The sequence below is a fragment of the Trachurus trachurus genome (assembly GCF_905171665.1).
Source record: "Trachurus trachurus genome assembly, chromosome: 17".
Classification (NCBI taxonomy): domain Eukaryota; kingdom Metazoa; phylum Chordata; class Actinopteri; order Carangiformes; family Carangidae; genus Trachurus; species Trachurus trachurus.
Genome location: NC_139900.1, coordinates 29,529,710 through 29,543,705, shown reverse-complemented (window position 1 = coordinate 29,543,705; position 13,996 = coordinate 29,529,710). Strand labels below are relative to the sequence as shown.

General features: G+C 40.5%; 2 protein-coding genes across 3 annotated transcripts; both read right to left on the bottom strand.

Annotated features, from left to right (window-relative positions):
• Positions 1-2,545: 2,545 nt before the first annotated feature.
• Positions 2,546-9,566, bottom strand: LOC311000997 (solute carrier family 12 member 9-like; the record flags this gene model as incomplete). Its single annotated transcript, XM_083991940.1, has 14 exons — positions 2,546-3,480; positions 3,585-3,731; positions 3,816-4,023; positions 4,119-4,311; positions 4,426-4,550; positions 5,361-5,443; positions 6,007-6,164; positions 6,488-6,599; positions 6,839-6,946; positions 7,149-7,350; positions 7,893-7,999; positions 8,082-8,219; positions 8,463-8,597; positions 9,338-9,566. 14 exons carry the CDS (start codon positions 9,564-9,566, stop codon positions 2,546-2,548), a joined length of 2,880 nt encoding a protein of 959 aa, XP_083848066.1.
• Positions 9,567-10,074: 508 nt separating this feature from the next.
• On the bottom strand, positions 10,075-12,941 carry thpo (thrombopoietin). Of its 2 annotated transcripts, none has more exons than XM_083991949.1 (5): positions 12,679-12,941; positions 12,432-12,556; positions 12,145-12,234; positions 11,851-12,015; positions 10,075-11,037 (listed from the first exon to the last, which is right to left on the bottom strand). In XM_083991949.1, the coding sequence occupies exons 1-5, from the start codon at positions 12,689-12,691 to the stop codon at positions 10,894-10,896; spliced, it is 537 nt and encodes a 178-aa protein (XP_083848075.1). In that variant the 5' UTR covers positions 12,692-12,941; the 3' UTR covers positions 10,075-10,893. The 2 variants fall into 2 exon arrangements, with proteins under 2 accessions (XP_083848075.1, XP_083848076.1); XM_083991950.1 differs by having other exon boundaries at positions 10,075-11,034.
• Positions 12,942-13,996: the final 1,055 nt, after the last annotated feature.

The window sequence follows — 13,996 nt, the reverse complement described above, 5'->3', positions numbered from 1 at the left end:
TTAAAATTAGTCTGGAGCCCATTATTGAACATTAAAAAACGATAGATTCTTGAACAAAAACAAAGATAAACATCCACACGCTGCAGTTGGGAGTATGGATGGTATGAAATGAACTGATCATAGGTGACCTGGTTGCCATTTCACTAATAGAACTAAACTACTACTAATAGGACCCTATTATTTTATAAAGAAAAATCAAATGGGAAAGGGAAATCAGTTGAGAGAAATGTTTTACTTTCGTGAGTAACGTTAACAAGGAACTCATTCAATATGATCCTCAACATTGAAAAATTAGGTATTATTTTTGTGAGACTCTTTTTTATCACATTAGTCCCACAGAAATTCCACTCATCTCATTTTGGCCTTCTGGTCCCTTGTATGGTTCAGTTCCTGCCAAAGTTATTTGTACATCAAGAATCTGTGAAAATCCCTGTCTAAATTTGGTGGCCGGAAACCAGTCAGTCAAGCACGTCACACTTCAAACTGTGACACTGATGAGGACGATGATGATACATGTGCCCTATTTCAACTGCACTTTAAAATGAATGCGGTAGGTAGATTAATTCCATCAAAAATTCAGTGGGTTTGATCACTTATAGTCCTCTAAAGCTGTTGAAAGCTTACTGATAAAGATGAACAAACAGCCTAGTTTCCCCATTACCATTCAAAATGCAATGTATCTCTTATAGGCATATAGAAAACAAATTATTTGAGGCTACAGCATAAAAAGTAAACATTCATTTCGATTAAAACTAATATAAAACTACCTATATTAGTCTTTTTTGGCAATATGACCTCAAACAAAAACACTACCAGATTTGTCTATGGTGGGTCACAGGCACATGTAATGCTGATTCCTCTTTCAAAAAACACAAGCCTGGCACAAGACCTGAGTGTTTTCAATATTCACATGATTACGCCTTTCCTGCATCAGCAACACACCTTCTCCCAGCCAATCACTAGTCAGAAGTGATTCAGCCTTTCCATCTTTCCACTTCTTGGCTTAAGCGGAAGAGAAGGGCAACACTGAACCCGACCCCAGAAAATGTGTTTAAAATGTGGGTGTATCTACACGTGCATTATTGATCTTTATAATATTCTGATTGAACATTTTTGAAAATATTCAGTACATCATATCTTTAATGCCTGTGTTTCTCCAACATCTGTAATGTAGTATCCCTTAATGTGGAGCCCAATCTGCCCCCATCTGCGAACACGCTCCCTCCAACGTGCAGTTTGTCAGCGATGTGAAGGTGGGTGTCAATATTTCTCTGTAGGAACTCATGGAATTCTCTCTAACCAATTTTGACATATTCCACAGATGGCGTTGGCTTTCCGTCAGTAGGTACGGGTTTGGCATTGCCAACCACAGTTCCTGTGCAAGCCACGTGTGTGAGTACTAAGAATAACGTATTAAATGTGACCTTCTCATGACCTATATGCATACCAATATACCCAAAGGTTTCTTCTTCCCAAGTGGCAATGTTAACAGGTGACAGGGCAAATATCACTCCAACAGCCACTGGAATGCAGATAGCATGGTTATACTTTACTGTGGTTATAAACAGTCACAAAATGTCTGCCTTGGGGCAGTAATAGACATTAAGATGAGGAATAAGTTTCATTTTAAGTCATATAATTTACTACACCAACATATCCTTGTAAAGGAAAGGTATTTAGATATCTTGCAACAAAATATAATCTCAAATTTAAACATTGTTCAATATAGACTGAATACCTGTTGGTACTGATCGAGTGGCAGCTTAAGATGCAGACATCAGATTAGCCTTTAAGTGCCAAAAGTAGAGTCTTCAACTGGCATTACCACTATTACTCTAGTATACCAACAGCCTGAATAAAGGGAGACTAGGAGCTTCAACACTCCATCACTCGTACCATGATACTATATCGCCCTCTGCAGGTGTTCAGACAAATGTATTTACCTCAGTCATGGTCAAAATAGATGAAAATCAGGACATGGATTTAAATGTTGCTTTGTAAAATACAGGAGACTAATGAATTGCTTATGAACCACAGACAAAGACCACAGACAAAGAAATAGAAAATTCATACAACTATAAATTCAATTTATTTTTCTTACATGAACAAAATGACAAAAAGTGAAGCTCAGTCTCCATGTGTGAACAGTACTTAAACAAATGCAAGAAAAGTTGAGCAACAGCAGGAAACTAATACTTGGACTTTCCTTTCCTGTTTAACTCAAGGGAGGGAACTGCAAGAACTTATCCTCCTTTCACCCCACAAAATATGAACATTATTTGTATGTTGATATATCACCACGTGATGACTTCACTGAAATACTCATTTTGATTGCAGCAGTAGACTAAATCGTCAATTCATTTTGTAGTATTTGATCAATAAAATAAACATTATGGGTATGAATCTGAGATTTCAGGCCCATCTGTGATACTATAATCGACAGTGCAAATATGGTGCAAATATAAATTGGCGGCAACAGAGACTTCCACAGAAAAATAATACCGAATAAGGATCAGGTCGATAGATTCAAGTCAATAGTAAAAATCTAGAGATCTGTAGTGACAACAGGAGTGACTCCGTGAATAAGCAATGTTGGGCCAAGGTCTCGACTCAACAGGTCCACCTGGTGCAGGTAAGCAGAGTAACGGCTTGTGTCAGCTGGTGGGCGTGGCAAGTACAGGAAACGCACAGCAGGTTTAGGGGCTCCATGTTGTTGAATCAGACCGTTGACGGCACAGATATATTCATCTGTAAGCTGAGCAACATTATTGGGGAATGTTTGGATATTATTTTCCCTTGCAGCTTCATCCTCTTCTCTCTCTACCCTCTCCTCATTCTGTTCAGACACCACCAGACTCCTTCTCTCACTTCCTCCTTGTCTCTGCCAGTGCAGTGCTGCCACCTGGTCCCAAGCCACCATCTGCACCTGGGCTGATATTCTTAGCTCCTTCAGCATCACCCTGAGCTTCGTCTCCTCCTCTTCCTGCAGACTGTGACCAGCCTCCACACATAGGAAGAGGCGGAGTCTTGCCTGTTTCCATGCACGGGTCTCTTGAAGCACAGAAGCCAGCTGCAGGAGGAACAGCGAGCAGATGTCGACATAACCGCAGCTATCTGGTCGAAGCAGATTCAGAGGCCACACATCAACAAAGGGCCCCATCATTCTTTGGTGGCCTCCAATCTTTTTTCCTGACCCCAAGACCTCCTCCCTTTTAAACTGGTTGAAATAACGTGCCAGTGTCACATTCTTCCCCATTTTTACAGCGTCGGCAATCACCGACACATATTCCTCTTCCTGAAGATCTTTGGGCTCCTCAACACCTCGCACGTTGGGAAAGAAGGGGGACCACCGCTCTCCAGCCTCTTTGCTTGGACAGGCATCCATGCCATGTCCCGTAGAAAGAGTTTTACCTTGAAGGTGGTCTTCAGGACTGCAGTCATCATAGAAACCCAAAACAATGCTGTTTGGCCTCATTCCACCTAGATGCAAACAGATTTATCAAATTGTTTTGGATAAGAACTCGATAGATATATTGTGCTTAATAACCATCATCACTACACAGCTGTAAAGTAAACTTGCCTACCAAATCCTGTTATGAAAAGCAGGTTCTGAACTCCATGTCGGACAGAGTTAGCCAGAGTGAGGTTGACAAATGCCTTGATGTTTAGATGATCCACTAGAGACAGCCAGGAGTCATAGTGGCTCTGCAGAGGATCAGAGGGTAACCCGTCTGTATGGAAGAGAGGAAAACCATTTCATTCAGGCAAGGGTCTGTTGTTAATTTACATTTTAGGTTTGGCTTCCAATTTAACACTATATTTCATCTTCCCATGTACAAACACATTACCTAGTAAACCAAGCTTTACATGTCCCAGTACATAGAGGCCACTCTTCTTCAGGTCATTGATGAAAGTCATGAGACCTGTACAGCTGCGAGGGTTTGCAACCATCAGCAGCACCTGAGGCCTCCAGAATTTCACATGGTCTTTACGTACATCCAACATCAACAGGTACTTGCGTACCTGAGTGAATAAAAGGCGTGATGAGAAAGACGTGTGTTATTCATATATTCACAAACGTAATGTCATAATATTGATTCTTGTTTGTGGCTGTGCACCTGGTGGAAGATGAGAGCCTGGCTGATGTAACCCCAGTTGCTCATGGGACCAAGGTAGTGGATGAGCATCAAGAGCAGCAGCATGAAGGCTATGCTGGCAAAGGCATAAATGGCATTGATCAAAAACATCATGACCAGACAGCCTAGGATGCCCAGTGTACAGGTATGCCAGGTAAAGCAACGGAATGAGGGTCTGCACGAAAAAAAAAAAAAGAATGAGAGAGTATGGAATAAAATTAGCCTTTTGATTATGTTTTTGTAAATTCCAAATAGAAAATAAAGCTCTATACAATATCGTACATTTTACCTGAAGTTTGGTGCAGAAGCCCACTCGAGAGCCAAACAGGCCAAGTTCACAGCAGCATACACCAACAAGAAGAAGATGGTTACAATACCAGCTATGGTGTTCAATTTACCAGCAAACAACACCACCTAGTGGCAGAATTGAAGAACATTTATTTCCCTTGAAGTACATTTAAAAAACGTATCTAAAAAATAAATAATAATTTTCCAAAATCACCTACAATATTTTTTGTTCAGTTCATTCAGTTTTATTAAAGTAAGCTAAGAAATTTCTCATTAATAATTTCAAGCGAGCAGGCACACACACTTGTTTAACCAAGAGAAATGTATAACAACAACTTGCCTCCCTACAAACGACTACAGAAGATACGGACCCTTGGAAACCCCTTGACAGCTTATCTGGTCTAAATTACTGCTTTTAAGCCTTGTCAGCTAGCTATTATGCAAATACAAAATAGCATGAAAGTCATGTGAAGAGTTTACTTACTAGTGTAACAGGACAGGGCCCTGTTCTGTCTCCCTGGCAAAAACTTTTAAACGCGCTTCATTTGACAAATGTCCAGGAGATGCAAAACTGAAAATGACAATGTTTTTGCACTTGACCAAAGGCTGCTAATTTATCTGCCTCCAGTGTATTCCAGTACTAAAAAACAGTACACACCAGCAACGGTGTATTACACAATTGGGTAAGAGTTTTCAGATTTTGTATGCATCATGTTTACCACTACTGAAATAGATGCCTCCCATTGTCTTCTACACATTAGAATCAGAAAACAAAAGGGGACACTACAAGTAAAGACAAAAAATTAGGGCATAATGGGCAATAACTTTTCATATTCATTGTTTTACAACAATTGAATTTCGTATTTCTGCACTTTTCTGGTCAAGCTGGCTTAAGGTACACAAGAAAACTGAAAAGAAAAGTCCGAAATATCTTACCTGTACAAGCAACCAGGAGACAAGCACCGAGGCCCAGGGGTTCCCGCTCCGAGATGTTTTCCTTGCCAGAGACAGGACACCACCTGTAGCGATTTATAACATTAACAAAAGCAAAGTCACTCTTTCTTGTTATTGCTCATGGTCCTCAATCAGATAAACAACTGAGTCATCCTGCACATGTCCTTAAGCCAAATACACAATGAGGATTTTTTTTCCCCTTCTTCTGAGAAAGTCAACACTGCAAGCCATCTGTTGTCAATTGATGCTTTCCAAACCAACATGCCTCGCTAAGAGAATGAGACATGATGAAATTAATAAGTGACAATTTTTCATGTTAGAGATGCAGGCTTATTTTAGCAGATGGCAGATTATTATAATGTTGACTCAGTTTTGTAGAAAAACCAGCTGGAACTGGATATGCTTTCATATATTCTGGATCAACTATTAAGCACTGATCATAACCTAGACAAGCAAGGCTAGTAATTAAATCCCTCACACTACAGAAATGGTCAGAGGCTACATTCACTAATACCCATCTCTGCCAGTTAACAAAAATAATGTACTGCTCCATTACTTGCAATCAAGGAGAACAGGCAATATAAATTCCAAAGGTTCAAAAAGCAGGACACTTGATTAGGAGTCTCACCAAACAGGTTGTCTTTGGACAGGGCATATAGGATCCTGGAGGCTCCTATCAGGTTACTCATGGCAGCAGACATAGTAGAGGAATAAATCCCAACTGTAACCATGGGTGGCCATATATTGATGTCTCCCAGGAAACTGTAGTCTCTTTGGAGCAGGTGACTGAGAATGATGGAATAAAGCCAAACGTTAATTGAGGCAAAGTACAAACTTATTGAACCAACAGATTAACTGTAATGTAACATTAAATCAATTGATGGGTGCAAACTGAATAAAATCCCAAACTACAATATTCTACCCCTGAAAAAAGAATTTAAAAATAAACAAAAGTAAAAGACTTATTTTTTTGAATCCTCCATTAAATACATGGCCACTCTGTTGACTGACCACATCATTGACAGTTTTTCAACAGATAAGATTTTGATTGCAATGATTTTCATAATTAGACCGCAAGGCATTTGTTATTTAAAATTTGTGTGCCTTACCGGTCACAGGACCATGCAGCCAGCAGACTGAGCATATTGTATGTGATGAACGTTATAAAAACTGCTGCAAGTGTTCCTCTTGGGATAGAATAGCTGGGATTTTTCAGGTCACCTGCGAAAAAGCACAGAAATATCTATAACAGCAAATTAACTTCAACTTAAAGTTCTGTGAATTCTAAGCCCTCCTCACACAAGTACATCATTCATATACTGCATCTTAAAATCAGGACCTGTAATCGCCAAAACCAACAGGTTCCTTCTGTCTTGAACTTGTACATGGCTAGAAAAGAAGTAACCCTCCGTTTACCCTTATATCCATTTATGTACTGGTTTATTTGAACGTCATCTTACCTGACATGTTGGAACCTGCCATGATTCCAGTGCAGCCATTAAACATGACAGCAAACACTGTGGCAAAACTCATCATGGCACCAGTGGTATAGTCTACTGTGTAACTGGCTAGAGGGACAGACAGGAAGCTTGATCATTATACAAGGGATCACCTGTGTAAGCAAGCATGTTTTATGGCACATGAAATCCATTTTTGTGCAATCTTTTTCAACAGATCCAAGTAACTTTTCTTCAAGTCCAACATTGCTTAAAAGTCCATAAAATGCACATCTAGTACATCTGTCAATATATAAAAAGGCACAGCACTTACGCATTAGGTTGTCCTCCAAAGTGTGGGACTTGAAACCAGTAAAATTGGCAGCACTTCGGCTGGTGTTGTTGAAAACGGAAGTAACTGGCAGAATCAGCGCAATAGGCTTTACGATGAAGAAACTAAGAAAAATGGAAGCCAGGACTGTTGTGACTATGATGAAAATGATAAAAGTTGCTTTGGCATAGATGTGGGCTCCCACCTGTGATGACAAATATGGTGCATTGAGAAATTAGTGGCATGACCAGTGTGTTCAGTTATACTTCAGAGCAAAATATGAAAAACAGACAGTAATTATATGTGGTTTGACATTTATGGTTCAGTGACAATTGAGATCCACTGAACTTCTGAAGTCTAGGCTTTCTCTTGATTGTCAATTTGCTCCTTGGATGACAGAGACTATAATGTTCATGATGACCACCATTAAGCCAAAAGATGCAATTTGTCCATTATATACTGTACGTGCATTTCAACGTTAATGAACATCTTCATTTATAAAAAAATAAAAATAAAAATCTAGATCTAAATCTTTTTCATCATGTTATAATTATTTCTAGGTGAATAATTTTGTGGCTGTGCAATGTAAACATCATTGCAGCCTCAGGGTAGCTAATAATCTTCAGACTTAACTCTTTACATTTTAAATATTTGTATATTTAGCAAAGGGTCCAAGATGACAATATACATGCATCTTAAATTGTGGAAGAACAAAAAAGAAAATGTTATTAAATAATGGTATCTTACCAAACAAACAGTCAAACATAGGAAGAGCAGGCCAGTACCATAAAGAATGGACCACCAGTATCCTGAGGGCAATACCTGATGGAGACCTGCAACATGTGCAGCACCATCTGAGAGAGGACAGTATAAGGAGGTTAATTAATCTATCAGCACACATGCCTGGGTGCCCTACCATGTCCTAATGGACCTTACCTTCTGGGATACCAAAGGCAGACAAGATAGCCTCAACCAGACCTAAAATGTAAAGAGCACTTCCACATACATTGGCAAAGAAAAACATGATCCCGATACTGCCTCCGAACTCTGGACCCAGAGCTCGACTGATCATGTCTGGTGATCCAAGTCAAGGAATTTCTTCAGATTCATAAATGTTGCCGAGTGAAGTCTGGACACAATGTATGAACAAAATAGAATCACGTCCAAAGTAAAATGTCTACTAGTGGATTTTTAAAAAAAAATCAAGGGAAGAATTTGAATTTTGTCAGTTCATTAGTCAGGCTTAATCACAGACAAATTATGCACAAGTGAGGTTTGGATAATACAGTCCAAGCCTCTCCCACCAGTAAAGGATACAGTAGGCACCTCCAGCATCTAACGCCCCATTGGTGGAGATGGCGCACACAGAAAGCACAGTCATCGTGATAATGAAGTAAGCCACCAGGAACATGGCAATGGACTGATAAAGCCCTGCTTGACCCACAACAAATCCTGCCAAATAGAGGAAACTTTTATTTACAAAGAAGATGGTTGATGGTTCTCAGGCCTGTAACATTGCCATCTTTTGCAGAGTAATCTTCTGCTGCTGTGCCATGATGGACATCTTTTCTTTTAACATCTTACATGGACAGTGAACTCACTGAACTGGATCAAATGCAAATACTGCTTCTGAACTGTAATTGGGCACTTTTCACAATTTTGCACTTAGTATTTTTTGGACAGGTTAGATACTTAGTTTCTAAGCAACATTTTGATCCTTGTTGGAAAAAAAAAAAAAAGTATGGACTTGCCATGCCATGCAGAGTTTGAATGAACTATTTTTTGAATGTAGGAGATAGCCTTAGCATATTTTACAGCTGCAACTGGTCCAGTAGCATTCAGGTTGGCATTCATCTCAAAATGAATCAGCACTATATTCATTAACATATAATCTCCGACATTTCCAAAGATAAAAATGTCAAACACTAAACCTCGCTAATGTAAGAAAATTATGTTTTTGTTGATGTCTGGCTTTTTGACTCTGGCTAATGAGAACAACCATGGTTTCGCCTTGAATTCATTGGCTGAATATTTCCACTAGTAGCTGTTTAGCTAGCAGCTAGTGTCTGCTTGTTGACATGGACCACCAGGGCCAAATTAAGACAAATCCACATTTACATTAACATTTTACATTTATTCAATCACAAACACTTATTTTAGTGTTTCTGAGGTCGCTGCCACAGTCTACTCACCAATTCGCAGAAATACAACAACGCTGAACATGGACAGTAAAGTTGGTATGACAACTCCAAACACCACTCCGAGCTTTTTAGCGGGTTTGGCCTTGGTCCTGGTCCGGCCGCCGTCTCTGCCCGCCGCCGCCGCAGTGCTGTGTTTGGAGTCTGGTTTGGACACATCTCTGGGCTCTGGGCCGGTGCTTGTGGTGAGTCGATAATGGAGAAGAGGAGTCTTTTCTGACATGGCGGCTGAAGATGAAGGTAATTAACGCTAACTGCGCTTCAACCTCAACCGAAGAATTCTTTAAAGCGCACGTGCTGAACTGATAGCTGACATCTTCGGCGTGGTAGCTATGGCGATACAAGCTAATTTTCGAACTAGTGTAGCTATGGTGATATTTGCTAGCATTCCAACTAGCGTTAGCTTATTGTGGCGTCAGCCGCCGTTCACCGCTCTGCTCCTTTGTGACAGGCCCAACTCACCTTGTGCAGGTGATTACAGTTTACTAATGAGCTGGGAGGAAGGAAAAAAAACTCGCTTGTTCGTCCAATCACTGCAGTTTAGCCTTGATTATGAATGAATGAATGAATGAATACTTTTTTTTATTTCGGTCACACAACACCAACGTCAAAGTCAACCATTTTGCGTGGACAATTTATGGAGGGTATGCATTATCATAATGATAAGTATTTATTTTGATAGTGTTGCAAAAAAAATATAATTGGATGCAACATCAAGCATGGACATTCACAAAGAAACACAAGCTAGATTGCCTGAAATAAAATAAAAAGTAATAGGCCTACATAGGTAGACACATAGCAAATCAGAACTTTAGAAATAATAATGTAAACAGAAATAAGACCTAAAAGTGCAATGAGAAGAGACATAATATGCTCACTAAAAATACCTGAAAGATATAGTTTCCAGGCTTATTCTTTAGAAAGTGAGTAGCTTATAAATTACTTTTCATTTACAACACCCACCTTGCTTTCTAATACTGACTGGTTAGTAGCAGAACAAATCTGGCTTGGAAAACATTCATGAAAACAGCCAAGTTGACTTTCATTCTAGCCAAGCGATCAAGGTGGAGAACAACATCCTCCGTGAAACAGTTCTTTGGATTTAGATAATATATTGTGGAGACATGGAGAATTTGTCTGTTGTTACATTGAGTTACATTGAAAAGACAAGCTCGTTGCCTTTTGGTTGTTTGTGGGTTTGCAACTTTGCAGTGATTCTACAAACCTATAACCAAACCCAAAATATCCATAACTCAATCCTGAAGGATACAAAGAACTGCCATCCTCTTAGATATTAATTTTTCCATGATAGGAAAAAAATCACAAACGTATCTTTTATTTTCCTCTTCTTATCAAGCTGTAGTTCCACTATGATGAGCAACTGCATATTTTGGCTTTTGGACTCTAAAAGTGTAAGTGTCTGTATGTGTAAACACATGAAAGTTTAGAGTTGTACACAGGTGGACCTTATTGACGTGAGGGCTTCAGTGGAGCTGGATTAATTCCCATTTTTGCAGAATAACGGGTCCAATATAGTTGTTCTTGAGTCACTAGTGAGTGCAGCTGTCCTCGAGTGTAACCATGAGCTGCTCCAGTTTCCCTGTGATCAGCTGGTTGTATCTCAGCAGGACTGTGCTCAGACTCTGGGAGCTTTGAGGAACACAAGACAGTGATGGACTCACCAGTGGCCCCTGCTGGTCCAAAAAGAAAACACAATAATGAAGGTGAGATTTAAAATAAACAGAAAGAATATGAACCAAAGTGGATCTGAAAGCAAAAACAAGGGTGTCATTACAACTAACACAAAAAAAATATCCATTTGTTAACCGAGACATAAAAAAAACTATTCTTGACAACAAAAACACACAAATTAACTTTTCAGACTTATATTTTAACACTGATTCTATGTCATCTGTCTCGCACTTAAGTGAATTTTGAGAACAACTATCTCACTGGGAAAGTATGCACTGCTATCTTCTTCTTGTCCTGAGGAAGGAAGGCTTGGGGTCACATGATATAACATCAATGCTCCCGGGGCACAGCAATTCCAGAAAGTCACTGATTTTTCGGAAACCAGGATATTCCCATCCACACCATAGGAACACTGATAATGCATCCAAATGAATTACGTAACCAGTCAGAGAGAAGCCCATCAACACGTTTACGGACACTAGGTGTGAATTTTCATTTACATGTTGATGAATTTCACTTGGCTCTGTTTGATGTTATTTTTGTGTGCGAGTGCAAAGCCAGACTGAGCCCAGATAGCTTTGATTTGTTCATTTCCAGGACAAAAGCCATTTAGGCATGTAGGTTAAACTCAAATATGAAAGTTTCATAAGCACTGAAGTTCAAAGTTTAAACAGTTTTTAAATGAAAATCAGGATCGTTTTGAATTGAAATATCCCCATTAGTATCACAACATTTCCGTAACCACCAAATTGCTGCTTACTGGCAGTGCTGATACACTTGTCTGCGTGCAGTTTTTAATAGTGGCAGCTTCTTACACTTAGCTGAAGGTGTGTGAGAATGAGCAGGTAGTTGTTGATGTTATTCTCCAATCTCTGCAGTAGTGAAGCAACACATCCCGGATGACTCAGGGCCCTCACAGCCTTCACACCTTCAACAAGAAGCCTCAAGGATGCTGTTATATCTCCCCTCTTCTCCTGGTGCTGCAGTAACACACACGGCGATAAAGAAAGAAAAGGAAATGTTTCAAGGTAAGCCACTAAAAGTTAAAGTAAGCACTTAATAACACCACTTTGACAGAGGATTTTGGACTCATACATGTGCCAACGTACTGATTTGTTCTCCCAAGATGCCACGTGAAGCTGTGTGCAGGGTAGCTGAACCTGTTCGGAGAGGGCCATAACGCCATTGCAATCACTCTGCTAAGGAGGAGAAAATGGAGAAGAGGTGACAAGATCCAGACAATCAGGTAGATAACAAAGAGATAGGCCAATGGGAGACTACAGGTAACAACAGACAAACAGGAAATATAGATACATCATCTCAGCAGGAGGGAAAGAGACAGAGAAATGCTGGGAAGGTTTGTCTTGCAACCGCAAAAAGAAACACTTAGACTCACCAGTGCACTCTCCATTCCTGCCACAATATTCATAGCCCTCCTGGCAGCTCTATTACACACAAAGTCTTTGGGTTTGGTCTCAGCATCCCACACCTCAGAGGCTACCACACACAGCAGCAGGAGTCCTGCGCAAACACATGAACACAAACTGCCGCTCAGGTGCCGCCGGCCAGCTTATTCAGCTTCTAGCACTTAACACTAATATCTTTATGAGTTACACGTTGATTAGTTTAGGCTCACTACTCACTGCTTAAAGCCATGCCCCGCTTGGCCTTTCCCGATGAGTCCACATTTGTTCCATTAAGAGATTTGCCAGGTGGAAAATGCCTTGTGTCCACTGTAGTGTTTCACAAAGAGGAGCTGTGAGTCCTTTTGGTCCTCTCACCACTCAATTTCCCACATTCTCATTCAGCAGTGGGAAGTGCAAGTGTTATCTATCCTGAGAGCAGGATGCGCTCCAGCTTTTCCTGCTGCGCAACATAACCAAACGTTACAAACCGAAAATGGCATTTCATTGATACAAGCAGGATTATTTTGCTTCTTGTTTGGCTTTTAGAGCGTTCAGGGGACAGCGTGATTGCTGACTAAAAGGTTAATGATTTATTATTGTGAAAGACTCCATTTACACAGCTGGTATTAAATCCAGTCACTACTGCTGAGGGCTATTTACTTTTTTTGTCAAATTTTACTCTGGCTATTTGCAGTACAACAGCTTGAGTTCATATAATTCACAAATTGATGTCAGAGGGAGCTACATAGCCCCCATACAGCACGTAGGTGTGTATGTGAGCACTGAGGTTGTGTAGGCTGTGTGTGTGTGTTGACGGCTCCGTTTGAAATAAATGTTTTTCGTCATCTCCAACCTTTTTTTTTTTTGTAATAGGCTATTTACACTTAGATTCATCTAAGCTATCGTGTATATTAACACCAGTGTGGTCTTTGTAGACACCACAAGGTCACTGTCAACGTCATTAGCCATCCTCGGTTCTTTCAATAGCCTCACCCCCTGTATTCATCACCCAGAGCTAGGACCCCAGAGAAGTGAACAAGCGGTCTTCGCCTGGATACATGCAATCATCCATCAGGGTGTAATGCCAGAGGGGCGCAGCTGGAGGACGCGGTGACGCTACAATTCAATTGCAATGTAGGGGAGGGGGTGAAGAAGTATAATAGCTGTCAAACACATGAGAGAAAACACGGGGGGAATGCACCATCCATCCTCATTTAAGACACACGTGCTTCACCCCATCACCCTAACCCTGGATGTTGACCGAGCCCCTGTCTCCTTCTATCTGATGCCCAAGCTGTTTATGTCTCAGTCAGGGCACTTAATGCGTGCCAATGAAAAAGACGCATGACGCTTAATATCCTAATATTAGACCTGTGTGTGTGTGTGTGTGTGTGTGTGTGTGTGTGTGTGTGTGTGTGTGTGTGTGTGTGTGTGTGTGTGTGTGTGTGTGTGTGTGTGTGTGTGTGTGTGTGTGTGTGTGTGTGTCCGCGCGTTTTGTCACAGCCTACAAGGAGAGTGAGAGAGCAAGAGAGAGAGAGACACACACACACACACA